The sequence below is a fragment of the Capra hircus genome, chromosome 19 (genome assembly GCF_001704415.2).
Source record: "Capra hircus breed San Clemente chromosome 19, ASM170441v1, whole genome shotgun sequence".
Lineage (NCBI taxonomy): Eukaryota > Metazoa > Chordata > Mammalia > Artiodactyla > Bovidae > Capra > Capra hircus.
In genome coordinates, this window is record NC_030826.1 from 34452918 (window position 1) to 34478665 (window position 25748).

At 55.7% G+C, this 25748-nt stretch overlaps 3 protein-coding genes across 11 annotated transcripts in view; 2 read left to right on the plus strand and 1 right to left on the minus strand.

Moving 5' to 3' along the window:
* The window catches only part of PEMT (phosphatidylethanolamine N-methyltransferase), a 36249-nt gene extending 25570 nt beyond the window's left edge, over positions 1 to 10679 (plus strand). For all 9 annotated transcript variants that reach the window (XM_018064798.1, XM_018064799.1, XM_018064791.1 and 6 more), the window contains 5 exons: positions 2669 to 2784; positions 5948 to 6093; positions 7435 to 7546; positions 10057 to 10131; positions 10421 to 10679. In XM_018064798.1, coding sequence (XP_017920287.1) covers positions 2669 to 2784; positions 5948 to 6093; positions 7435 to 7546; positions 10057 to 10131; positions 10421 to 10478 — 507 coding nt within the window. In that variant the 3' untranslated portion in view covers positions 10479 to 10679. The remainder of the gene's footprint in view (positions 1 to 2668; positions 2785 to 5947; positions 6094 to 7434; positions 7547 to 10056; positions 10132 to 10420) is intronic.
* RASD1 (ras related dexamethasone induced 1) lies at positions 13273 to 15643 on the plus strand. The gene is made up of 2 exons (XM_005693625.3): positions 13273 to 14324; positions 14550 to 15643. Exons 1-2 carry the CDS (start codon positions 14039 to 14041, stop codon positions 15092 to 15094), a joined length of 831 nt encoding a protein of 276 aa, XP_005693682.1. The 5' UTR covers positions 13273 to 14038; the 3' UTR covers positions 15095 to 15643.
* MED9 (mediator complex subunit 9) lies at positions 16675 to 22294 on the minus strand. The gene is made up of 2 exons (XM_005693626.3): positions 22018 to 22294; positions 16675 to 18288 (listed from the first exon to the last, which is right to left on the minus strand). Exons 1-2 carry the CDS (start codon positions 22236 to 22238, stop codon positions 18072 to 18074), a joined length of 438 nt encoding a protein of 145 aa, XP_005693683.1. The 5' UTR covers positions 22239 to 22294; the 3' UTR covers positions 16675 to 18071.

Below are 25748 nucleotides of genomic sequence, written 5' to 3' on the forward strand. Positions count from 1 at the left end.
TTTTTCTATTTTCTATCATCGATTTCCACTCCACACTTTCTCCTACTTACATGGGTTTCATTTTCTCTCCTTTCTCTAGTTTCTTGTGGGAGCTGAGACCAGTGACTGGGACCTTCCTTCTCTCTCCTGTGGGTGTTCAGTGCCATAAACCCTCCCAAGTCGCAGCATCCCACAGACGTTGGTATGTTGTGCTTTCATTTTCACTCAATTCAAAATCCTTCTTGTTTCCTTTTCCATTTTTCCTTTCCCCCAGGAGTTGGTTTTTTGGGAAATGTGTTACTTGGTTTCCAGATGTTTGGGGATTTTTTCAGAGAGCTTTTTCTGTTATTAATTTCCGATTAACTCCATTGTGGTCAGAAAACACACGTTGTGTGATGTGGAACTCTAACCGTGACTTGTTTTACTTCCCGGAATGTGGTCTATCTTAGTAAACGTCCTGTGCGCACTTGTTGTTGAGTGAGGTCTTTTATAAACGTCGGTATACCGAGTTGGTTGACAGTATTCAAATCTTTATCCTTACCTATCCTTACCAGTACTGAGAGAGGGGTATTGAAGTAACTATTTCTGTTTTGCAGATTTATCAGTTTTACTTCATGGACTGTAAGCTCTGGCATCAAGTGCATGAATGTTTAGGATGTTATGTCTTCTTGGTTAACTGTGAAACAATCTTCTCTATCTTGGTAATAATGTTTGCTCTGAAATCTACTTTGTCTAAAATTTATAAAACCACTCAGTCTCCTTTCCACCAGTGTTAGAGTGACTATTGTGCCAGCCTGTTGTGGTTAGCTGGTTTGAATCTTTATAAGTAAAGTGTATTTTGTGTAGCCAGCATGCAATTGGATCATTTTTTATCCAGTCTGACAATCTCTGCCTTTTAATTGAGATGTTTGGCCATAAGCATTTAATGTTTTTATTAATGGAGTGAGACTTAAATCAGTATCCTTCACTCCTTCATGTCCAGTGTTTGGAAAGCCCTTATGTATTTGTCTGTTGTGTGTGTGTGTGTGTTTCAGGCGAGTGGGTAAATGCCATCCTTCTTGGCTAGAAGTAGAAAGGACAGCAGTAATAAATGTCACTCGATACTCAGTGCGTGTTCAGTTTTTCTCAATTGTGTCAAAACTGTCTTGTTCCAGTTGGTGTGTATGCATCAGGATCCAAATGAGGTCTGCATGTTGCACTCGGTGGGCATTGCACTTGGTGGACGTGACTCCTGAGCCCCTCACTTTCCTCTATGTCATCTACTCTGGGAGGAGTGAGTCACTTGTCTAGTAGGGTGTCTGGCTTTGGGTGATTACATCTTTGTGATAATGCACCCCACTCTGTCCAAGGGTCCCATTCAGTGGTGGGGGGGCAGCTCTGAGAAGCAGAGCAAGGAACACGCTTGGTCCCACCGCACCTGGTGGTCCCCGAGTGTGGGGGACAAGTGGCGGCCTGGGTCTGTGGTCCTCCCACTGGCCTGCAGGAGGGGTGAGGACGTGACTCCATGGCTGATTTTGAAAGCATTACCTCATCAACAGGAAAAAAAATTAACGGCCTTTAAATCTGCATCTTGACATACCACATCAGAAACAAGGTTTTGTGCCAAAGATAGCATTTTTGAAGAACAGCTGAGCCCCTCAGACAGAAAGGGTACTAGGCTAGGAGCTGAGGAGCCACTCAGAGTCTCCTCTTATGGCTGGGTGGCCCTTCTGGTCACTCCTGAGGAGCCCTGGCTTCCCCACATATAAGTGGATCTCACCCCACCCACCCCAGGCTGGTTTTGAGTGTTAAGTGAGCTCAGGTGAAAACACTTAAAATTGTCAGGTTCTGAGTTGATGTTGGTGTGATTTTTACTGTTGGAATCTTGACATCCCTGGGTTCTTGGAACAGTGTGGAAGTCCTATCCATCCTTGTAGCTTGAGCCTAGGGTCCATGTGTGAACACAGGCTGCTTCCTCTAGCCGAGGACACTTTACCCTACGAGGACCTCTCGTCACCCCTCAGTGGACCCCACCTTGGTCCAGCTACTCTGGAGGGGGATGGTCCCCCAGGCCCCCAGAAGGAACCATGTGCAGGTTCCTGTCCTGAAAACTGACCTTCCAGATGCCCTCCCTACTGTGAGTCGGCCAGCTGGTTTTCATGCCAGAGAGACAGACAAGGGGATTGGGGACAGTAGAGGCAGGAGGGCCCCTGGGGAGCCCCCTCCCACTTTGCTCCACCATTAGCTGCAGAAGGGTGAGTCTGGGCCTGACGAGTTTGGAAAAATAAAAGGTTTCTGTGGCTAAAAAGTGAAAGCTCTGGGAGTGTAGAGTCGAGGGTCTGGGACAGTGGGCCTGTCCAGTGGGAAGGGGTGGCACTGGCCTCCTCCCAGACTCCCCTCCGCGGTCCCAGACCCCAAGTCCATGGCGCGTGTTATTCCAATGTGTTCCGGACCCTGGGTGGGGGAGCCGAGCTGCTCAGGGCCGAGGGGCTCAGCTGCCCCCGGGTCTCCTGGCCTCCTCCTGCTTCAGTGTTCAGCCGCTTCCAGAAGGACTTTGTGTTCTGTTTGCACAGGTCGTCCGCCCGCCGTGGAGGTGGGCCGAGACCCTTCCCCGTACCCCGCCCCTGCATGACCCCTCCACCATGTGACCCCCCCACTCCACCCCCCCAACAAGGGCCCCTTGGGTCTCAACTGCTCTCTCTGCACGTAGGTTGCGAGATGGGAACACAAGACCCGAAAGCTGAGCAAGGCCTTCGGGTCCCCCCGCCTGGCCTGTTACACCCTGGGTGGGGCCATCCTGCTCTTGAACGTCCTGCGCTCCCACTGGTAAGGACCCCTCCCCTCCCCCGCTACCCCCACCCCACTCCAGGCCGCGCCCCACCCCCACCAGGGAAGAGGTGGGAGGCACCTGGAGCCTACGCAAGGGGCCGGGTGGGGCGGGGGGAGGGGGGACTAGGCCGGGGCTGCTCTGAGCCCATCTCCCGCACTGGCTCTGCTGGCTCAGGGAAACCCCCACTTGGGCTCCACCTGGAGAGGTGGCCGCACACAGCGAGCAGTGACCTGGGTGGGGGGCAGGGCAGCTAGGCCAGCTTGGTGGACTCCTCCACAATGGGGTTGGCTGCTGCACACCTCCTTCCTCCCCCAGTTACTCTGAAAACTCAGCTTATGGAGGGGTATGCGGGGGTAGACCCAAACAGCCCCACCTGGTGGGCAGCCCAGTGCAGGAGCCTTTGCAGGCACTCTGGCCCTTTTGAACGGGTGAGCGAGTGAATGAATGAATGAGTGAGCGCAGAGCATCCCCCATGGCCCCTTCTCGCTAGCTGTCACTACGGGGGCATTTAAAGCTCCTGAAACATCGCATCTCAGGAGACGGGACCTGCTGCCTGTTTCCCTTCAACAATGTGCTGTTTCTACTTCTTGTGTATTCTTGGCCTCCTGAGTCCACCATGTAGGGGGAAAAAACCCAAGACCCCAGGCCCAGCCTCGCCACTGTTCCTATGGTGTGGAGCTGGGTGGTCCATCCTACCCTGCAGGTGGGCTGCACCAAGGTGGGCGGCCAGGTGGGCATGGGGGGAGTAGAGGGGCAGAGGGCAAGGTGATGGAGAGCCTGTCTTCTGGAGGGCTGATGGGGTCCTCCATGTGGCCCCGACTTGAACCCCGGTTGGCCTGCAGAGGCCAGCAGAGGCAGGTCTATAGACAAGCTGCTATCCCTCCCATCCTACCACAAGGCTGGCGCTGGCAGGACGTGTCGTGTCCTGGGCCCTTGAGAGGGCCTGGCAGAGGAGAGACCCAGGCCCAGCTCCTCTCCCTGCGTCACTGTCAACCTTTTGGCTACGGCTTTCCCCCCAGATGAACTAACCACCCAGGAAATTTGGGGGCAGAGAAAGGACCCCTCCACCGCAAGCAGGCCTGTTTTCCCTTCTCCCCTCTATGGTCCTCCTCCTGTTTGCCCCCTGCTGACAAGTCTGGCTGGGGTTCAGGGGCAGGGCTTGTGGGAGTCCTGCCCCATTGCCGCTCCCCAGCATCCTTCACCTGTTGCTTTATGTGGTTCCTGCACGTGGGTTTCCTGTGCCTGGGTGTGGGTGTGGGTGTGTGTGGTAAAAGACCCGTTACTAAAATTGACCATTTCAGCCACCCTGAGGTATAGTTTTGTGACATTTAGGACCTTTCCCTGGGAGTGGTGTCCGTCAGTCAGCTCACAGGGCTGTGTCCAGCCCACTTGCTCTACAGACAGGAGAGGTGGAGAGGTGGGAGGGGGCTGAGCTGTGGCCCAAGCTGCCAGCTCTCAGATCTGCGGGTTTATCAGAGGCCAGGGAGGGTGCAGGGGTGGGGCATGGGCGCGGCCACCGGGCACCACACGGGGTGTGCGGCTCTGAGCCAATCCCAGCAGCTTAGCCTGGAGCTGCGGGGTGACCCTGAGCCCAGCAGCAGGAGAGGTGGGTGGAGAGCAGGGGGCGTGGGCAGTGTGACCGAGGGCCAGCTGTGCCCTGACACATGTGCCGCTGTTTGACAGGTCACTGTGCAGGCCTCTGCCCGTGGTGTCCTGTTTGCTGTTCGAACAGATGCTTCTCCTGCCTCCCTGTTCCCCTTTCTTCACTTTGGGGAAGGGGGCTGCTTTTCCTGGTTGATGAACACAGACTATGACCCCTTCTGCCTGGCGTGGACTGGCGCCAGGGAGGTGCTCAGGGGAGAAGCCTCTGTTCTCCAAGAGCTGACCGTAGTCTGAGGAGAGAGTTATAGGGAGGCGGGCTTTAGCTCAACCTAAAGAGTTTGTCCCATCACTTCATGGGAAATGGATGGGGAAACAGTGGAAACAGTGTCAGACTTTATTTTTGGGGGCTCCAAAATCACTGCAGATGGTGACTGCAGCCATGAAATTAAAAGACGCTTACTCCTTGGAAGGAAAGTTATAACCAACCTAGATAGCATATTCAAAAGCAGAGACATTACTTTGCCAACAAAGTTCGGTCTAGTCAAGGCTATGGTTTTTCCAGTGGTCATGTATGGATGTGACAGTTGGACTGTGAAGAAAGCTGAGTGCCAAAGAATTGATGCTTGAACTGTGGTGTTGGAGAAGACTCTTGAGAGTCCCTTGGGCAGCAAGGAGATCCAACCAGTCCATTCTGAAGGAGATCAGCCCTGGGATTTCTTTGGAAGGAATGATGCTAAAGCTGAAACTCCAGTACTTTGGCCACCTCATACGAAGAGTTGACTCATTGGAAAAGACTCTGATGCTGGGAGGGATTGGGGGCAGGAGGAGAAGGGGATGACAGAGGATGAGATGGCTGGATGGCATCACCGACTCAATGGACGTGAGTCTGAGTGAACTCTGGGAGTTGGTGATGGACAGGGAGGCCTGGTGTGCTGCGATTCATGGGGTCACAAAGAATCAGATACTACTGAGCAACTGAACTGAACTGAAGGAGTTTGACAACATCCGGCTAATGGAGTGGACAAATGGAGATGGAACTTGCTCTGCTAGAAAGAGCCTGGCAGGGTTGTCCAGTGGTCAGCACTCCTGCGTCCACTGCCGAGGGTGCGAGTTCAATCCTGGTCAGGGAACGAAGATCCCACAAGCTGTGGGGTGTGGCCAAAAGAAGGAAAGAGAGAGAGGGAGGAAGGGAGGACGCAGGGCGGGTGGGCGTGCTCATGACGGAGGGCGAGTTGGGTGGAGGCATGAGTCCAGAGTCTCCTTGCCTCTGCAGCGCTAGTCACCCTCAGACTGAAAACCTTGCTGTCCTGCAGAGTCTAAAATGTTGTCATTCATAATCTGTTTCTAAAAACTACTGTCACAAGTCAGGATTTCTGGCTTCTCTGGAAGCAGGCACCAGCCCCATATTCCGATCACTTCTTCTGTGGTGGCCCCTCAGCAGGCCACTTGACTCACCCTCGGGACTCGCCTGAGACCCCTGGACAGGCTACTCTGGGGGCCTGGGGGCAGGGTGGGTGGCCCCTCTGTGTGGCGGTGACCTCCCCGCCCTGCCTGCAGCTTCACACAGGCCATGCTGAGCCAGCCCCGGATGCAGAGCTTGGACAACCCTGCCGCCTACCACGTGGGCCTGGCGCTCCTGGGAGTGGGCGGTGTGTTCGTCCTTTCCAGTTTCCTAGCGCTGGGCTTCACCGGGACCTTCCTAGGTAAGACCCTGAGTGCGGGGGGCCGGGGCCCTGCTCCCCCCAACTCCAGGCCTCAGCCTGCCCTGCTCAGCATGGGGGGCCAGACTCTCAAGCCCCAGCCAGCTGCATGGCCTCCAGGACGGGACGGGCTTCTGTCACTGTGTTCAGGTCTGATCGGGGCTGGTGACAGGTGGGGGCGCTGGCCCCTCTGCTTGCCCGTGGCTCTGGAGCTTTGGGGCTGAGAGCCTAGTGCTGGCAGGGCTGAACGTCCTACAGACACCAGCTCCCAGTCTGGGACTCTAGGGGGCGGGAGCAGGGCGGCTGATGTGCGGAGGGGCAGTTGGGCCAGAGCAGAAGGCCAGCCAGGGATCACATCCCTTGAGTCCCTGAGGGCCATGCAGGGGACTGGGGCGTCCTCCCAGGAGGAGGGTCCCACAGGGGAGGTCCTCTGGGGGCCAAGGAGCAGGTGGAGATCATTGTGTGAGCCTCACAGGGGTGGGGTGAGGGAGGGAGCCAGGGGAGGGAGGGGTGGTGCTGTAGCCAACCTCAGGAGACCAGGGGTTAGCAGCCCCACAGCAGGGGCGGGGGAAAGGGCAGCCAGGGTCTGGAGGAGGGAGGGGGAGGGGCCTGGAAGCCACCTGGAGGGCCCCAGGAGAAACAGCCTGGAACATGGGCCCCTCAGGCTCAGGAATGTAGGTCAGAGTGGCCGAGTCCCCGCCCCGCTCCCCCCCCCCTGCCATGAGCCACCCCACCCTGAAGCAGACTTCTGTGCCACCGGGAAGAAAGGCTCCCCGGCCGCGAGCCCTCTGTCCCCAGACAGTGGTGATGGTGATGCAGCTGCTACTCCTTCAGGCCCACCTGTGCCTGGAGCGTGAGGGACAAACCAGGGGGCCCTAGTGAGCAGCGCTGCTCCCTGTGGGCCATGCCCGGGCCGGGCTAGACTGCGCTGGACACTGGGTCTGTGTCCGCTGCCTCTTGGACTGCCGCACCCTCCCCTGGGAAGCTCTAGGCTGGCTGCAGGGGGAGAACTGATCTTCAGGCTGGTGGCCCAGGTGGGGGTGGCCCAGCCAAGGGAGGAGGGGGAGGTGGAGCAGAGATAATGAGTAGGGGTAGGCATGCTTTAGACGGTGGGGGCAGGTGAGGGGAAGGTCGAGAGGAAGTGCCACGAGCCGAGGAGATGGCAAAGGAGGAGAGGTGTCCAGAGGGCGGGGAAAGTCCCCAAGCAGAGGGGACAGAACATGCAAAGGCACAGAGGCAAGAGCAGGTGGGGACGCAGCCCCTGGGGACCCTCAGTGCCTGCATACCTCCCGCTGGATGGGGCAGCCAGGCTGTGACCCTCCTTCCTGCCCGCCCTGTTTGCAGGCGACTACTTCGGGATCCTCAAGGAGGCCAGAGTGACCATGTTCCCGTTCAGCATCCTGGACAACCCCATGTACTGGGGCAGCACAGCCATCTACCTGGGCTGGGCCATCGTGTGAGTCAGCCCTCGTGCCCTTGGAGCCCAGGGCACTGGTCAGGGCTCCTTTCCTGGGGAGTTCCTCACTGGTGGGAGCAGAGAACATCCTAGAACAAGGTCGGCAGACTTCCTCTTAAAAGAGCAGGAGGCTCCTGGGCAGCAGGTGACGGAGTGGCCGTGGTTGCGAAATTTGAATTTCACGTCATTTTCACAAGTCACAAAATATTCTTTTGATTTTCTTAAACAATTACAGATATAATTGGGGGGTGGGGGACCTTGGCCTAGGGACCATAGGCTGCCAACCCAGTGGCAGGGAGGCCTCCTGCCCGCAGCCAGCCTGCAGGATCCACGCCCCACTGACTGGGGCTCCTCCGGCCAGCAACCCACAGTCCAGGAGCCTGGCACACATGCCCCCCAAGGCATCTCCTATCTGTCCATTTTCTGGATGAGGATTTCTTCCATAGAAAGGTTTTCTTTGTAGAAAGAATTCTGCTTTTACTGAATGCTAGAAAGCAACTTTCCAGGAAGGTCACAGGTGACCCCAGAGTCCAGAAGGACGATAGGACCTAAAGGAACAAACTTCGATGGTGGACCGTCTGGAGTGGACGTTCCCCCACCAGCCCCACCTTCAGGGGTTGGGGGGTACATGGGATCCAGGCTCTGGGCTTTGAGTGACAAGGAGCTGGAGGGGCACTTGTGGGTCTGCTGGGACCCCCTGCCTGTGCCCACTTCAGACCAGGAAGCCCCCCACCCACCTGCCTTCAGCCTGGCCTCTCTCTCTTGGACTGGGGCAGCGGGATCCAGGGAGGCATGCTGCCTCCACAGGCTTACCCACTCCCCATAGTGTCTCCTACCTGAGACTGGCAGGGCGAACCCCACAGAGGTTCTTCTGCAAAATTCCCTGCCAGCACACCCACCTTTCCTCTCACTTTAACTCCCAGTCAATCTTTCCAAACCCAACTTGAGGTGTCCCCTCCTCCAGGAAGTCCTCCCTGACCTCCCACAATATGCACACACACACAGGTTCTTCCTCTGTGCTTAGATGGGGCCTCCCAGGGCAAAATCACAGAGTGGGTCTTCTCTGTCTCCAGGAGTGAGAGAGGTTGCCCCCTCTACAGGGCTGTTAGGCCAAGGCTCTCAAGAACACATGAGAAACCCTAGGGGCCCAGGCTCCCACAGGCCCCTCAGGAGGGTACCAGCCATGTGGTGATGAGGGGCCTCAGTTGTACAGGGGAGGGAGCCCTTCCTCTGAGAGCCCATTAGACATACTCCATTACCCGGGGCTGCCAGACGCTGACCCAGCAGGGCTGCTCCCAGGCCTTCCCAGCCCATCTGTCCCTGACCTGGGGCCCCACAGACAGAGCTTCCCGTTGGCCCAAGCAGCCAGGTGTGTGGAAGCCCCAGAAGGTCCAAGGCGCTGGGATTCCTGGGGCACCAGCTCGTCAGCCTGAGTGAGACACCCCTCCCCAAGGTGCACAGCTGGGTCCCTGGGACTCCCCACCCCCACCCCACTCCAGGCTCTGGCACATGGGTCCCTGTGAGCCTCAGTTTCCTCATCTGCAGTGTGGGATGATCACTTGCACACGGTTGTTCAGTGACAGTGCTTTCAAGGTGGGAAAGTTCACACAGACAGAACAGAGAAGGGCATTTGGCTCCTGTTCAGGGTCTGTGCCCAGCTGACAAGGGACCGGCTTCCCAGGCTGGGGCTGGCCACCTTAGGGATACTGTGGCCACAGAGCCCTGGCCCTGAGGTCTCCTGGTGGGTTGGGGGTGGGGTGGGGGGAGGCTCTGCCCACTCCAGGAAGCAGCACCAGGGCCGTGAGCAGGGGCTCAGGAGGGCAGATCTCGTTTCAGCCCCAAAGCATTTGTGCCCTTGGCATGTCCTCGTGGCAGTGCCGAGGACCAGGTGGCCCAGCTCACCCTCAAGGTCAATTTGAATGGAGTCCACAGAATCGAAGGTGGGGGTGTCATAGGGGGCACTTGGCCTTCACTGTCCCTGAAGCCCCCGGAGAGACAGTGTGAGGTTCTGGGGAGTGGGGGTGGGCAGGCAGAGGGTCCCTGGGGGGGTACCCATATGGCTGCCTTGAGCCCCCCAGCCTGGGCCTCATGCTCCCCTCCAGCTCCTGGGCTCTCCAGGGGCTCCTCTCGTCTCCTCCTCAACTGTCTGGATGTGGGGGCATAGCCCCAGCAGCGGTCACCAGCAGAGAGCCCGTGAAGGGGCTCACTGGACACTCCACCTGGCTTTGGGTGCCCTGGCCCCATTTCTAGAAAACAGCCTGAGAACATGGCTTCCTGTGGGCAGAGGCCCCACGACCTCCTGTGCGGAAAAAAACATGCCGACCGCTCGGGTGATTCGGGGAGGCCAGTTGTTCATTTCTCCCCGTGTTCTCCCTCCACTCTGTCCTGAGTGAGTCTCCAGCTGCAGCTGGAGGCCTGAGGCCCGGGCCTGGATGGGCAGTGGTGAGGTGGACCCCCGTCTGAGAGAAGGCTGGCCCCGGGCTTGCCCCTGACCCAGCGTTTCCCCGCAGGCACGCCAGCCCCACCGGCCTGCTGCTGACCGCGGTGGTGGCACTCATCTACATGGTCGCCATCGTGTATGAGGAGTGAGTAGGCGCTGTCGCGGGCTGGGGACACCGTGTGCCTGTGCGACCCGCACTGGCCCTTCCTCTCCCTACAGGGCCTCCCTATGACCCTGGCAGCTGGCCACGGCCAGGTCACTGTCAGAGCAGCAAATGGGCAGCTGACCGGGTATAGGACAGGCCTGGGAGCCAGGCTGACAGTGCTGGCTCTTTCTGGTCATACACAGACCCCCAACCCTGTCCACCCTGGGTGGGGAGCATGGGTGGCAGCGTCAAGCTCAGCACCAGCTGACCGAGCCTCTCACCCCTGCAGGCCCTTCACCGCCGAAATCTATCAGCAGAAAGCCTCCCAGGCCTGCAAGAGGAGCTGACGGCCACGGCCACTCTGGGAGAGTTCCCACCTCAGGCCTGCCCCGAGCACAGGCCCCTCGAGGGGGAGAGCGGTGCTTGGCGAGGACTGTCTAATGCCTTGGAAACATGGCTTGAGGGCTCTGGACAGGCGCCTTGTGGCCCCAGAGCGCCCTGCCCTGCTGTCCGCCTTGTCCTGACTAATAAAAGGCACCTGACCCATCCCCCTTTGGTCTCCATCTGTCCAGGTCAGGGAGGGGCAGGCTGGGGTCTAGGAGAGGGTCCATGAGCTGGGATGGGTGCCGCCATCCACAATGGACAGTCGGGGGACTGTCCAGGCCTTTGGGCCTCCTGTGCTCCCTGCCTCGCCCCACTCTGCCCTTCCGGGGGACAGCCCAGCCTCAGCTTCCTGGGAGGGAAGCACTGAGCCCCTCCCTGGCATCTCTAGTTACTCTGACATTTCTCTCCTAATGACCCGTGGACCTCATGTGGCCACAAGGATCAGCAGCCATGGGGCCCCGGGCCTGTGGTCAGGCCTGACCACAGAGCTGTGGGCACAGGGTGGGGCCCTTGTCCAGGCCCAGCCTCACCTGCACAGCCCCTGGCCCACCAAGGGCACAGAACATACTTTACTCCCTTTGGGATGGGAGACTGGGGGCTCCACCTGTGCACCTGGCCCCCTAGCCTCAGCATCCTCACCTGTGAAGTGGCCCCTGTAGCCATGCTCACCCTGGGCGCTGTGGGCAGTGCCAGCTGGCCTTGCCATGGAGCTCCTCAAGGCTGCCCTCTGGTGTCTGGGATTCAGAGGTCTCAGGGTTCGAGGAGCTGAAGGAGGCATGGAGGCAGGTCTTACCAGTGCCTCTGCTTGCATACCTGCAAGGACAGGAAGCTCACCCCTGTGGGCACCTCTGATGTCCTGGCCCCCATGGCCTGAGCTGTCTCTCTGTCAGGGCAGGACTGCCTGACTCCTGGGTCACGCAGCTGTGGGAGTCAGGCCCGGGGCAAGGAGGGTCTGCTATGATGGGAAAAGCCCACAGCTGAGGAGGAAACTGCTGGACAGCTGTGACCTCGGCTGCGGAGGCAAGGTCAGAGGGGAAAGCAGCTCTAGTTAGCTGTGTTCTCTTCGTCAGGCCATGGCTGTGAGCTGGGGTGACACAGGACCCTCTGTGCAAAGAGCTCCTGGGGGTGATCTCGGGGGGCGGGCCAGCACTCCGCATGCCTCAACACAACTTTCAGGAACCTTCTAAACCGCTCTTTACCAGCAGACCAGGCCATGGTGGACACTTCCTGCCTTGGGGGCCAGCTGTCTGCTTCCAGCCCACCCCCAATATTTTACCAAATGGTTTAAAAGTTTCCCATTCCACTCTGAGCCAGAAATTTGCTGCATTGCAAAGAAATCATACAGGCAGGTGCCCAGCCCCAGAAAGCAAGACCATCGGTATCATCATAAACCTGGGCAACCTAGAATTAATGCAATGGCTGGAGAGTGGGGGCACACTCTGGGGAAAGAACGGCAGGTGGGCTCAGGGCCTAATGAACTTAGCTGACTTGAGGGACAAGTCCCAGAACCTGGCATCTGTGGGTGGAGTCGCGCCCAGGTGCTGGGAATTGAGGTTGAGAACCCAGGCTGGGCTCAGTACCTGCCACTGTCACCAGCTGGAAGGGGCCAGAGGAGTGAGATCATCCCAGTCCTGACATCTGACCGGGAGATGGGGGGAGGAAGGCTCTGACTCTGGGCTCGGTCCTGGCCCACTGGCCTCCCTAGGGAGAGCTGGACCCTGAAGCTGTGGGCCCTGGGCAAGTCATTCCCCTGCCTCAGTTTCTCCGTCTGTAAAATCGAGTTAGTAATAGTTTCCACCCCTCAAGCCTGCCACGAAGAAGGACTTAAGGACTGTGCCTGAAGGTGAAAGTCACTCAGTCACGTCTGACTCTTTGCGAACCCATGGACTATACAGTCCATGGAATTCTCCTGGCCAGAATACTGGAGTGGGTAGCCTAATCCTTCTCTAGCAGATCTTCCCAACCCAGGAATCAAACCGGGGTCTCCTGCATTGCAGGCAGATTCTTTACCAACTGAGCTATTTAGGGAAGCCCAAAGACTGTGCCTGGGATGGGATAAATGGGAGCTAACATTTTCCTGGCTCTCCTGCAAAGGGCAGGAGATTCTGCTGGAATCCCGGTCACACAGGGCTGCCTGAGAAGCCCATGAGAGTCCAGAGGCCCTGTGCAAACCTGTGTGCGGACTGGTACCCTGTCACTGCCCAGAGCTCGGCCTGTGTGGATGGGTTGGTGGCACTAGGTGATAGCCCTGGCTTTCTCCCAAATCAGAAGCAGCACAGCCCAGCCTCGCCTGTCACCATGGGGAGCAATGGCCTTTCCACCAGTTCCAGGCTGCAGTTGGCCAGCTCCGGCAGCCTCTTCCCAGGCCTTTCAGCAGCAGCCCACTCCTGGTTACTGATCAGCCTGCTGCCCCCTGGTTTGTTCTGCGGCCTTGTGGGTCATTTACCATTGTTGTTATTACCACACCCCTACACTGTTTGCAAGTTCCCAACCAGAGCCAAAGCTCCATTTTTCAGGAGAGGAATACCAAGTCCAGAGAAGGCCAGCGACTGCTGTGATGCCCACGCAGCATTCAGGGTCATCCTGGCTTCCAGACTATCTCCCCCCAACTAGAAAATGGAAATGCTGGCCCATGGGACTCCAAAGGCACAAGACGTTATGGGGAAGGGAGGGAGGGGACATCGGCCTGACTACTGAAAGGCAAGCCTCTGGTCCTTCCAGGCTCCAACAGGAACTCCTGCCAGGAATCAGCGCCTCTCTGGTTGGGAGAAAGGAGCTGAAGCCTGCCGTGGGGCGCGGGGTCCGGAAACTCCGGCTTCGCAGATTCCAGCCCCTAGAGCCGAGCTCCGGGATCCCGGCTCCGCCGGCGGGGCTTCGGCTGCCCTCTGGCGGCGGGAGCGCGCCGCGCCCACCTCCCGCTGACACCGCCGCCCGGGACGCCAGGGGGCTGGGCCAGCCCCGTTCTCAGAGCTGGTCCGAAGGTGCGCAGGGACCCGGGCGCGGTGCCTGGCACCTGGCACACACCTGCCGTCACGCTGCCCAATGTTGTTATTCTCCGAGGAAAGTGCGTTCCAAAGAAAGCGCGCGCGTGTGAGTCCTGCGGTGGGGAAGCGGGGGCGGGGGCCGGGGTCCTTGCAAGGGGTCGGAAGCACAGCCAGAACTGGGTCCCCGAAGCCCTTGCGGCCGCTGAAGCAGCGGAGAAGCACAGGGTCCGCGTGCCCGCAAGCCGGAGGCAGACCCTGGGCTGCTCTTCCCAAGTCCCGCCAGCGGGAGAGGGCAGCGGCCAGCGGAGGTGGACGGAGGGTGCAGTGGCGCCCGCGGGAGTGCGCACCGTGACGCGCAAGGCGCGGCGGGGCGGGGCGGCCACGCGGGCTGCATATAAGGGCGGTGCTGGACGCGCAGAGCCAGAGCTTTTGTCCGGAATTCAGAGCCCCGCTGAACCCAAGCCCGAGCCGGCCGAGCCGAACTCTGCCCTGCGCTCGTCTCACGGCCCTGCGCCCGGCCCCCTCGGTCCCTCTGCTCAATGAAACTGTCTGCGATGATCAAGAAGATGTGCCCGAGCGACTCGGAGCTGAGGATCCCGGCCAAGAACTGCTACCGCATGGTGGTCCTCGGCTCGTCCAAGGTGGGCAAGACGGCCATCGTGTCGCGCTTCCTGACGGGCCGCTTCGAGGACGCCTACACGCCCACCATCGAGGACTTCCACCGCAAGTTCTACTGCATCCGCGGCGAGATCTACCAACTGGACATCCTCGACACGTCCGGCAACCACCCGTTCCCCGCCATGCGGCGCCTCTCCATCCTTACCGGTGAGCCCGGGCGGCCAGCAGCGGGCATGGGGAGGGAGGGCGCCGCCTCGGTGACGGGAACCCGTTGTCCCGGGTTGCGCTGGCTGGAGGCGCGGTCCGCCCGCCACTATGGGCGCTGGAGAGGGCACCGCAGTGCCCCTTGCGGCGGCCGGAGCCCCCGAAGTCAGCCCGCCTCAGCTGTCCCCTGGTAGCCGCCCTCACCCTCTTCCGCTCTGTCCCCCGCAGGAGACGTGTTCATCCTGGTGTTCAGCCTGGACAACCGCGACTCCTTCGAGGAGGTCCGGAGGCTCAAGCGGCAGATTCTCGACACCAAGTCGTGCCTAAAGAACAAGACCAAGGAGGACGTGGACGTGCCCCTGGTCATCTGTGGCAACAAGGGGGACCGCGACTTCCACCGCCAGGTCGAGCCGCGCGAGATCCATCAGCTGGTGGGCGCCGACCCCCGGCGCTGCGCCTACTTCGAGATCTCGGCCAAGAGGAACAGCAGCCTGGATCAGATGTTCCACGCGCTCTTCGCCATGGCCAACCTGCCGCGCGAGATGAGCCCGGACCTGCACCGCCGCGTGTCGGCGCAGCACAGCGAGGCGCTGCACCAGAAGGCGCTGCAGGGCAAGAGGCTGCGGCGAGCGGGCGGCGACCGCGACGACGCCTTGGGCATCCTGGCGCCCTGGGCGCGCAGGCCGAGCGTGCACAGCGACCTCATGTACATCCGCGAGAAGGCCAGCGGCGGCAGCCAGGCCAAGGACAAGGAGCGCTGCGTCATCAGCTAGGAGCCCCCGCCCCACGCGGCCGCAGAGCCTCAGGAGGCCCTGTAGTTCGAGTGTCCAGGCCACGTGCCCCAAACCTCGGGCGTCCTCCTTCCCGGCGCCCCAGCCCGTGCACCGGGGAGACTCAGTGAACAGAGAAGGGACCGTCATCTGCTCGGGGAAGGAACGAAAACTGGCTGAGGCCCGACTCCCCCCACTTCCGATGCCCATTGGCGCCCAACACTCCGTTTCTCACAAAGCCCTAAAAATGGGGGCGGGGGTGGAAGTTAAGCTTGTCCGGCCGGCAGGAGGAGCGGGGCATTATCTATGTGATTGGGGGTTGCCATGACAGCTGGCCTGAAACCGAGGGTGGGGTCAGATCATAGGGAGTGACTTGTTTACATGTGTGTGCAATTGCACAAAGCAAAACATAAAACTTGCACTTTATAATAGAGTTCTGGTGTCACCCTGGACATGAACAAGATCTTACCTAGGTGTTTGTACTGCGTGTTGAGTCTTTAAAGTTATTGTTACTGGTTTTTTACTATAAAATAAATAATTTAAACTGGAAAACCATGCTTCCTCTGGCTTTAGAAATGGGGGAGGAGGGAGGGCAGGTCTCTACTTCTGTGGAACTGGACTCACTTTTCCCAGAGCTGGAGATTAACCCTGGCCTGAAAACAGCTCCCTGGAGAGAGGCCCCAGAAAAGCTCCCAACAGCTGGAAGCCCTTCTGTTTAGGAGCCATTCTTGAGAAAGCCAGAACACAAATAAAGGGCTTCAGGGTTTAGCCATGCACCACCTACTTGCCCCCCCACCCCCTGACCCCCCAAGGGCCTCCGGGACTGACCAGCATGTCCTATGCTTAGCACAGGCCCAGGGCAACAAAACATCACCAAACCTGGAACTATCAACGGTTCAAGGGGTCACTCAAGCCCTCCTTTGTGCAGGACCCTTATCCTGAGTCGGCTGCAGACTCCACCACCAAGCCACCTGGATCTAGTCACCATTTGTGGCCCTGGATCCTCCGGCTTCCCTCCCTCCTCAGGGGGGTCCAGCACCCCCTCTACAGCTGAGGGCACCGGCTCCCGCCTGGTGACCCAGCTCCCTCCACCACGAGACTGCACAAGCCCGGGGCAAGGGACAGCTGGCAAGCCCGACTTTCCACCTGTGAAACACAGAGAGCAGACACTTCTGCTGGGGGCTGCTCTGAGGGCTGTGGGCAATGCCTCCACATGGTGCCTGCTGCCCAGGAATCCAAGTGAGGAGTCCAGGTGTCCCAGGGGAGGACTGTAACTCTGCTTTAGTGGACTGCTCCCTGCCAGGACCTGACCTACATCCACAAGGAGGGATGATGGCCCAGGGGCTGATCACAGGCAGGACGACCCTCCGGACCACCTGTACCCTGGAGTCAGATGCCACTCCCAGAAGGGTCACCCCATGCTCATGCTGGTGTAGCTGGTGTGGCCATGTCCTGGGGCTGGCGGCGGGGCATGGAGTGGAGGTGCTCCCAGTTGCTCAGTCTCCTCTGCGTAAAGGAGAGGTTTTCCTCTCAGCTATCGCGGGGATGTCCTAATGTGAATGTCTCAGTACAGACCCAAGATGTCCTGACAGCACAGCACAAGTTCTTTTAATCACATTCTTGCAAAGCGTCACAGGTCACAACACTGGAGCACAGAGGAGACCCACGAGGAGCCCGTGTCCACTGCAGTCTCGCAGCAAGGCCCAGCCGCCTGGTATTTCTGAGCTTCACATTCCATGGTTATTTGGTTGGAGCCTTAAAATCGGCCCACACAGTACTGTACTCTTGAAACTTCAAAAAAATAACTGATTCAGTTTATAACAGCCCCGCAGCAGAGCTGGCCTCAGGTAACACCCATTTAAATTCAGAGCCTGCTCCTCTGGATGAGGCTGCTGAAACTTCATCCTTCCCCTGGACACCTGACAGGTGGCTGCCAGCAGACTCAGACAGAGCTCCTGCTCAGAACACCCTTAGCCTACATTCCTGCCAACTGGCGGGTGCCTGTCAGCCCTGACGCGGCTGGCACAGGGATGAGCCCACTCTAGATCTGAGTGATACTCGCCACTTGTCCCCACATGTTTCAGAGGCTTTCACCTCAGGCTGGTCACACAAACGCAATGTCTGTCTGGAGAAAACAAGGGTGTTTATAAACATCTATGAACCAGGCCTGGGCCACACGATTGCCAGGGCCAGCTTCCCCCACCCCAAGAGGCCATCAGAATCATGGCCCAGAGCTGTCCTTTTTCATGTGACCCCCCAGTGCACGCAATGAGGCCGGAGGGGAGGTCATTGGTGAACCAGGGACAGGACTTGGGAAAGCTGAAGAGGGTGTCTGTTCATCTCATCAGACCATGGCTGATGAGACCACGTGGTCTGAGGTGGCCTGGCCATTCTCGGGCAGTAGATGGCTAAACAAGCTGACTGAAGGTAACAGGGGACAAAGAAGCAAGAGCTACAAGTAACAAGGACATGGGTAGCAGAGAACCTAGGCGGGGGGTGCCTGGTGGGCTCCTGGTTGATACCCATGAACACCCATGCTTCAAACAGAAAGAAACAACTATTCCAGGGCAAAAGGCTACCGCATAGTCTCTGAAACCATGCCTTTCTCTCAAGGCCTTTCTCCATACGTGTGCAGGCCTAACTGTCCACAGACACTGCTCACTGGACACCAGGTTCTTGGTACAACCACCGTCTGGGTTGGGTGGGGAGGGGCATAGGGAAGCCGCCTCCCTTCCTGCTGTGTCCCTCCCCAGAGGCAAGAGGAGGCCCCACTCCCAGCCCCAGGAAGGCTTCCTCCTTCAGCAGGCAGTTACTGCACATCTGGACGGGGGGACAGCACACAAGGATGCCCAGGGAACCAGCTCGGGCACTGGCTCTGCAGTCAGGGGTAAAGTTCAGCTAAGCAGGCAGTACCAGAGCCATTCCACAGGGCTGGGAGATAGGACGCCGGTGCCCCAGCACTCCTCCTGGGGTCGGCTCGTCACTCCTTGGGGATCTCAAACATGCACAGGCTCTTGTACTTCTGCAGCAGTTCGTTCTTGGTCCGGACTTGCTCTCGGAGGCGTTGCAGCTGCTGCTGCTGCTGCTCGGGGCTCAGGTGGATGCCAGGCATGGTGCTGACCACCTTGCGCATCTCCTGGAACTTGGTCTTCAGGGTGTTCAGGTCCTGGTGGACGTCAGGACTGTCCTTGTCCATGCTGCGGGGGCAGAGGGCAGGCGTTAGCACCAGCAACCTGGGAGCTCCCTCCTCACTGGCCCCAACCCCGCATTAGAATGCCTGTCACTTGCACATTGATCAGTGCACTGGGGGATGGGCAGGCACCCCTGCCCCCCCTCCCCACAGCAGGTGCACATGGGAAGTTGGGTCTTCCTCCAGGGCTGCCTCCCCAGCCCAGCCTGCAGGCACCAAAGTTACATTTGCTGAAAGAGTGAACACAGGTAAGTTCCTACATATCTGCTGAATGAATGAAAAACCATCACCAACATCAGGCAACAAGTGGAAAGTAAAACCTAATGAAGTACCACATTCCTTCTAACGTGAGACACTATAGGTCATTCAGGAGACGATCAATGAGCAAGAGCTAATTTTAGCTGATGTTCTGATGCCTGAACCTGTTAACATGCAGTCTGATTTCCACAGAGCTATTCATAAATTTTACATTAGTCACAGTTACTGGAAAACTTTCAGCAGATACTCGCTCTCTCCCACCTTTCCCACCAACTCAGGTAAACTGAGCCTTCTGGTCCCACTCACTTTAAAGGTGGGATATCTTCACTCGTAGCTATTGTCGGCTGCCTGGAGACCCATGTTCCCTGTCTCGGCAAAGTTAAAAGGAAGCAAGAACAAAACCCTTCACCTGAGAACACAGAAACAGCCCATCAGTTGCTCCTGTATATTTTTTAAAAGTTAGGAAATGGGTAGATGAGCCTTTGAAAACAGGCGGTTGAGACTAAAATCTAAAAGCCGATGCACAGGCTGTTTTAAAAGTCACCCAATGAGGCACAAGAGGGGAAAGCTGTCAAGGATCATTTCTTTCTCTCAATAAACGTTCATCCCTATTGGGCAATTTCAACCCAGATGGTGCTAATTCATGTTTATTATTCATCATTTCTCTGCTTACGCAGACAGAATAGCCATCTTTCCTGGTGATCCGCTAGTTAGAGCTCATTCCTGAAAGATGAGATACACTGGGGCCTGCTCACTATTTATCAATAACTCGAACTTGGAAGCAAGATCTGGAGAATCAATAGTTTATTCTGGGGCACAAATAAAGACATTTCCTGTTGTCTTCTGAGGTCCTCGATTCACACACACCAACTCTGGTGCACCTCACCCCAGCTTCAAGGAAGCGTTTTATATTCTGTTTCCTTCATGTCTCAGCTCTGATCTACAACTCTTGACAGACACCATCTGGACTTCTGAAATCATTCCACTTGGATGGCATATGTGCTAACACATTGTTATGAATTTAAGTCCCAAGGCAATTTTGAAATTAAATTATAGTTTTAAGAAAACTGATTCACAACACATAAGTCTGAAAGGACAAGGTATAAACAAACAAAAAAATCAAAATTTTCTAAACAATAAGGTTCTACCATATAGCACAGAGAACTATACTTAATAGCCTATGATAAACCATAATGGAAGAGAATATTTTTTTAAAAAGAATGTCCATATATGTGTAACTGAATCACTTTTCAATTTGTTTTGACAAAAATGTAACCACACTACACACATGGTTCTGATTCTTGCTTTTCTCACCTGAAATGCACCTCGGACAGCTAGATGACATGGCTGTTATGGGTATGTGGATGTTTGTAACTGATCACCTGCGGTCTGAATGGGGATGACCATCCCACACCTGCACCTGTGTGTGCTGGGCACCCACCGTCCCCTCAGTCAGTGCTGCAGCTCTGCCTGCCACCACCTTCAGTTCATCCCTGTTCCTCCTCCTACTCCCCAGCTTCCTGTGGACCCCAGTCCTCTCCTCCTCCTAAAGCCCTCTGTCCCATCTACCTTCACAAAACCCAAGCACTAGCTCAAAAACTTCGGATGACTCCTCGACTCCCTGGCTCAGTGTCTCTGGGGTCAGACACCCAAGAGAGTCTATTTTCTTTGGCTGTCAGTTGAGAAGCTGGGGACAGGAAAGGGGAGGTATGGGTGAAGGGTGGGGCTGGGTCTCAATGTCCAGTCTGTGGACTTGCTCTCAAGCTCCTATTCTCAGTATGGCTCCCTTCCCCCAGCTCCCACAATGTGCCTAGTGTTCCCCAGTCCAGACACTGGCTGACTCTCTCCTAAAACAAATCTTGGGAAAGTACAAGCCTTTAAGCTGTCTGACCAAGGTCATTCAGCTGGTACCTTATAGAGCTATCATTTGTGGTTCATTTTTGCATGGCAACACCTATTCAATGGACATGAGACTGAGTAGACTCTGGGAGATAGTGAAGGATGGGGAAATCTGGTGTGCTGCAGTCCATGGGGTTCCAAAGAGTCAGATACGACTGAGCGACTGAACAAAGAACAATTATTACTCATATATTAGATATAAGAAAATCAAGGCCTAGAAAGGCTATGCACTTAACTAAAATTCCAACACAAGCAAGCATCAACATGCAGATCTGAACTCAAGAAGATCTGACTTCAAAGCCCATGTTCTTTCTCACAGACAATACAGTTCCATCTTTAAGGCCAGCCCAACCCAACTGCTCTATCAGGGTCAAAAATAGACTCGGAGAATGTGTACATTGTGTGTTTTCATTTTTCCGTATTTTTTCTAAAACCCGAATAAGCATATTTGGCTTGATCCTGGATAATGCCTGGGACTCCAGGGCTGCTTCTGTGTGTGTTTGCTTGGTCACTCTGCCTAGAAGTGCTACCTGATCACAGGCTCCTGGGAACAGAACAGTTTGCCTTGCCCGATAAACACTATGTTCACACCAAGTGAAGCCAGATGAAGTCAAGGTCTACTGTGACTACTGTGAGAACAAAGTCTTCACAGTCGTCTGAAAAGCAGTGGAAGTGTCAGGTCATCCCAGGGCAAGTGAATCTAATCCGCCTCAACTCTAAACCGGCTAGGCCATCACCAATACTTTTGTATTGTGAGTATCAATTCCATTTCAGCAAAACATCCAAGAGCATGTTGATGTTCACTTGAATGTTACTGTAAAAGTAACAACTTTGTTACTGTAAAAGATTACAACTTTGTTGTAATCCACTTTGCTTTTATTTTTTAACAGCTGAATAAAAAGTTCAAGCCCAGGGGTTTAAACTTTGCTATCATGTGGACATAAATAACAGTTAATAATTTGGGCAAATGTGGGGATTGGGGAGATTTTGGCTGTGTGTGTGTGTGTGTTTTCCTTCTAATGATAAGTTTGAAAACTCAGGTGATCTGAAGACTGGCCAAAAGAAGACAATCACCCCGTGTCGCCGGGACAGGGCACCCCAGTGCTGTCCGGAGGTCAGTGTCCTACTCCTGTAAAGTTCCCAACATCACCCCTATAATCTCTTTGCATTATGGGTTATTCCGCTCATGAGTTTCTAACTGGTGAGCAAGGTGGGGATGAAAAGTCGACCCCTCCACGTGTACACGCCACAGCACTTAGCAGTGTGCCACACATGGAAGATGACCCGTATCTGTCGGATCTGTGGGAAAACAGGCTCACCAGGCTGCACCCGAGTGGTCTGCCCGCAGCGTCTGTGCACTTGCTGTCTACATCGGCTTCGTTTTAAGAACGCTGCTTGCCAGCACGGGGCCTGGTTACTCCCAGGAGGGACTGCTGAACTCTTGGGACTGCTCGCGGTGGCCTCGGCGTGGCCGCTCCCCTCCGGGTGTGTCTCCCCCTTGGTACCGCGGGGCGCCCCTGGATTTCGGACATGTGATGGGCAGCGGGGGGCGTGCGGGCTGATTCCCCCGGGCCCTTACCATTTGATGATGCTGTGAACCAAGGGAAGGAAGGAGCAGTTCTCCTCCGCCTTCACGCCGGCAGGGGATGGAGGCTTCGGCGCGGGCTGCGGCTGCTGCGCAGAGACAGACGGAGGCGGCTGCGGCTGCGGCAGCGGCTTCATCTCCGGCAGCGGAGGCTCGGCGGGCGGCGGCAGCGTGTCCTCAGCCTGCCGGCCGGCAGCAACCCCTACAGAAGCCATCGTGTCCCGGACCCCCGCAGCCGATCAGGGGGCAGGCGGCTTCGCGCGCCGGAAGTGTTGCTGATTATGACGTCACCATCGTGCGCCGCGGAGGCGGGGCCGGGCCTGGCGGTCGTTACTAGGCAACAGGCGGCTGGTCCTTGGTAGCCTGGATTTGGTGGTGCGCAGAGACAGCTAAATTTTTCAATAGTCAGAAATAGAAGGTATACTTCAGGAATAACATCTCATTCCTATTCACGTTACAAAGAGAATCCAAAAGCAACCTGTAGAGGAAGATAAATGAGGCCTCAGGAAGAGTGGACAGCATCTCTGCACCTGCGGATGTCAGGCCCTGGGCCCGTGGAGGATCCGAGGGGAAAGACCCATGGCTCCCCCCCGCGCAGAAGCCTCCAGGGACGAGGTCTTGCACCTACCCTATGGACCCTGAAATAAACCGAACAGTTAATATGCATCTTCTGGGTGACACACGCTGTGCTAACTGTGGGGGAAGGGTGGGGTCTGTCTCAACTTACTCCGAGCAGAGATGGCCGAAGGGGATTAGTACAAGGAATAAATACTGTATCCGAGGGAGAAGTCAATGTCAGCTACTCTCTGTACCTGTGGGCCAGCTCCTGAAGCCCCCGGTCTCAGTGTGCTCACCTCTAAAATCTTTAGTTCAGGGTCATGGCAGAGCCCAAACCACTTTCCAATTTCAGACACATGGCTGACCCTTGAAGGTGTCCTTTGCATGAGCCCTGGGCTCTTAGGCGGAGAAGGCAATGGCACCCCACTCCAGTACTCTTGCCTAGAAAATCCCATGGACAGAGGAGCCTGGTAGGCTGCAGTCCATGGGATTGCTAAGAGTCGGACACGACTGAGCGACTTCACTTTCACTTTCATGCATTGGAGAAGGAAATGGCAACCCACTCCTGTGTTCTTGCCTGGAGAATCCCAGGGGCGGTGGAGCTTGGTGGGCGGCCGCCTATGGGGCTGCACAGAGTCTGACACGACTGAAGCGACTTAGCAGCAGTGGGCTCTTAGGTCAAAGTAGGGGACTCCTGGTGGGTTTGTGGGTATGTTCCTCAAAACAAGCCCTGCCGAGCCACAATGAGGGGGCTGTGTGATGGGGACTGGCATCCTAGCTGGGAAGTCCCCCCCTACTGAAGAGCAAGGTGGCCGGTGCCAAGGAAGCATCAATGCTGGTATTTCAGAGGCATCTAGGAGGAGTCTGTGGAGGCAAGTCCCAGGGGAGGAGACTGTGGAAGGAAGTGGGGAGGGTGGACGGTGTGTCAGAGGGCACTTTGGTAACAGCCTTAGCACAGCTTTCTTATAAAAACTGCACCCCACAGGTGAGCACAGGGAGGTGGGGGGCTGCTGACTGTGGGCCTCTCCCCCTGAGGGAAAGTTCAGGGTTCTGGTGGAGAAGGAGGAAGAAGGTCCTCCTGGGACAGGACCAAACGGGCTTGAAGAGGCTGTACACCCTTGGAATTGCCTGGGGACATAAGGGCGGTGTAATGATAATAATAGTAATTACCACAAATACTGTGGATTGAAAGTAGGTACAAGGGACAGAGCACAATCATCTCATGTAATCCACAAAAAACTCTGGAAAGTAGATGTTAGCGTCTCTGTTTTATAGATGGTTAAGAATCTGACCCAGGCCACACAGCTATCAGACAGCAAGACTCTGGTCTTAACCAACACAGAGGAGACCTCAGGTCCCTACCAGCCCTGTGACTTTGTGGTTCAAAATGTTAATGTGAGGTTTTATTCAGAGTTGGAAAAGAATTCCACATTCATCAATAATCTCCCAGTAGAAATCACACGTCATCTTTCCCTCCTGGCATTTCTATAACTTCATTACCAGCCCCAACTTTATCATTGGTAGAATGATGAGGGTATCTCTTTAAAAAAAAAAACAAAACACTTCAGGTATAAATAGATATGGGTAAAGAAAATGAATTGAAAACGTAGGAAGCAGGAATGGAGTAGGTGCCTTGACAGTTTGCCCTAAAAATAGTTAATTAGTGGTGAAGAGTGGAGCTGACCTCATAACATTTCAGGCAGATGTCAGAGAAACACTGCCTGTGCTGGCTTCATTAAAGCTGAAATTAACAGAAGTGTTTGTCTGCTCAGAACTTCTCTGTTGAAAGTAAAAAAAAAAAAAAAAGAAGAAGAAGAAGAAAAGCAGAAACCCCACAGAAACAACCGTGTGGCATTGACGCCCAGAGTAAAGCTTGCTGAGTCCTTGGGCAGCTCTCCCTGCTTCTAAGGACCCTGTGGGCTGCTGGTGGCCAGCCCAGGCCCTGCTCAGCCCGTCTGAGGCTCATAGCTTCAGACTCTGCATAACCTCCCAGGAAGACTGAATGGGTTATTCCACATATATCACTTAGAAAAGTCCCTGGGAGCAGTAACAATCACTTCTGACTATTGAGACTTTCTCCCAGACTTAGGGCATTTAAGAGGAGTGAGCTGAATGAGCGCCCTCGACAGAGACAGAAGGCAAAATACTTCTGTCGTTTTTAGTATTCTGGTAGCCACACACAAAGAATCAAAAGAAACAGGTGAAATTGATTTTGGTACTGTATTTTACTTAACTCGTGTATCCAAAATATTATCATTTCCACATGTGATCAGTAAAAATTATCAAAGAGGTATTTGAAATCTGGGCTTCCTCGATGGCTCAGAGGGTAAAGAAGGAGACACAGATTTTATCCCTGGGTTGGAAAGATCCCCTGGAGAAGGAAATAGCCACCCACTCCAGTATTCTTGCCTGAAAAATCCCATGGACAGAGGAGCCTGGTGGGCTGCAGTTCACGGAGTCACAAAGAGTTGGACATAACTGAGAGACTAAGCGCTCTTTGAAATCTACTCTGTACTTTACATACATAGCACATCTCAGCTGGAATAGCCACGTTTCAAATGCCCAGGAGCCAGGTGTGGCCAGGGTCCACGAACCTGGGTGACACATGTCTATCTGGACAGATCTCAATCCTAACCATGAGAGGAAAAAACTAGCAAGCGATACAAAGCAAATAGAGTATATTGCTACTTATACATATGTTTGCAACGTGAAAAATAACAATGTATATGATCCATAGATATAAAACATACATGTCAAAATGTTTGTAAAGAACTGAAGGGTGCACCTCATGGTCACAGGGCCGGTGAAGTTGTATAACAGGCCCTGCACCTTTCTGTGTGGTGTCAAATTTCTTTTATAGATTATAAGGAAAACTGTGAACAAGTGCCAAGTGTGGGAGTGGGTACTGAGGAACCCAGGCTCTGCTCTTTCTGGCTGTGTAACTTTGGACAGGTCTTCCCGTGCCTCAGATTCCTCATCTGAAAAATGGGATCATAATGGCTCCTAATAGGAGGTTACCCAGGAGGTTACAGGAGAATGGGTTACAGGAGTTACCTTGTGGGGAGGACCCCAAATGGTCCCTGACACGTAGGAACCACCATTGAAGCTTTAGCTACTACTGCTACTGTTCTCAGAGGAGGCAATGGCACCCTGCTCCAGTGCTCTTG

What these genes read in the sequence shown, in the direction of transcription:
- RASD1 (XM_005693625.3), top strand. Translation starts at nt 14,039, where the DNA reads ATGAAACTGTCTGCGATGATCAAGAAGATGTGCCCGAGCGACTCGGAG. An exon ending in GCGCCTCTCCATCCTTACCG is followed by an intron (nt 14,325 to 14,549) that starts GTGAGCCCGGGC and finishes TGTCCCCCGCAG; the next exon opens with GAGACGTGTTCATCCTGGTG.
- MED9 (XM_005693626.3), bottom strand. Translation starts at nt 22,238, where the DNA reads ATGGCTTCTGTAGGGGTTGCTGCCGGCCGGCAGGCTGAGGACACGCTG. An exon ending in GTTCACAGCATCATCAAATG is followed by an intron (nt 18,289 to 22,017) that starts GTAAGGGCCCGG and finishes CTGCCCCCGCAG; the next exon opens with CATGGACAAGGACAGTCCTG.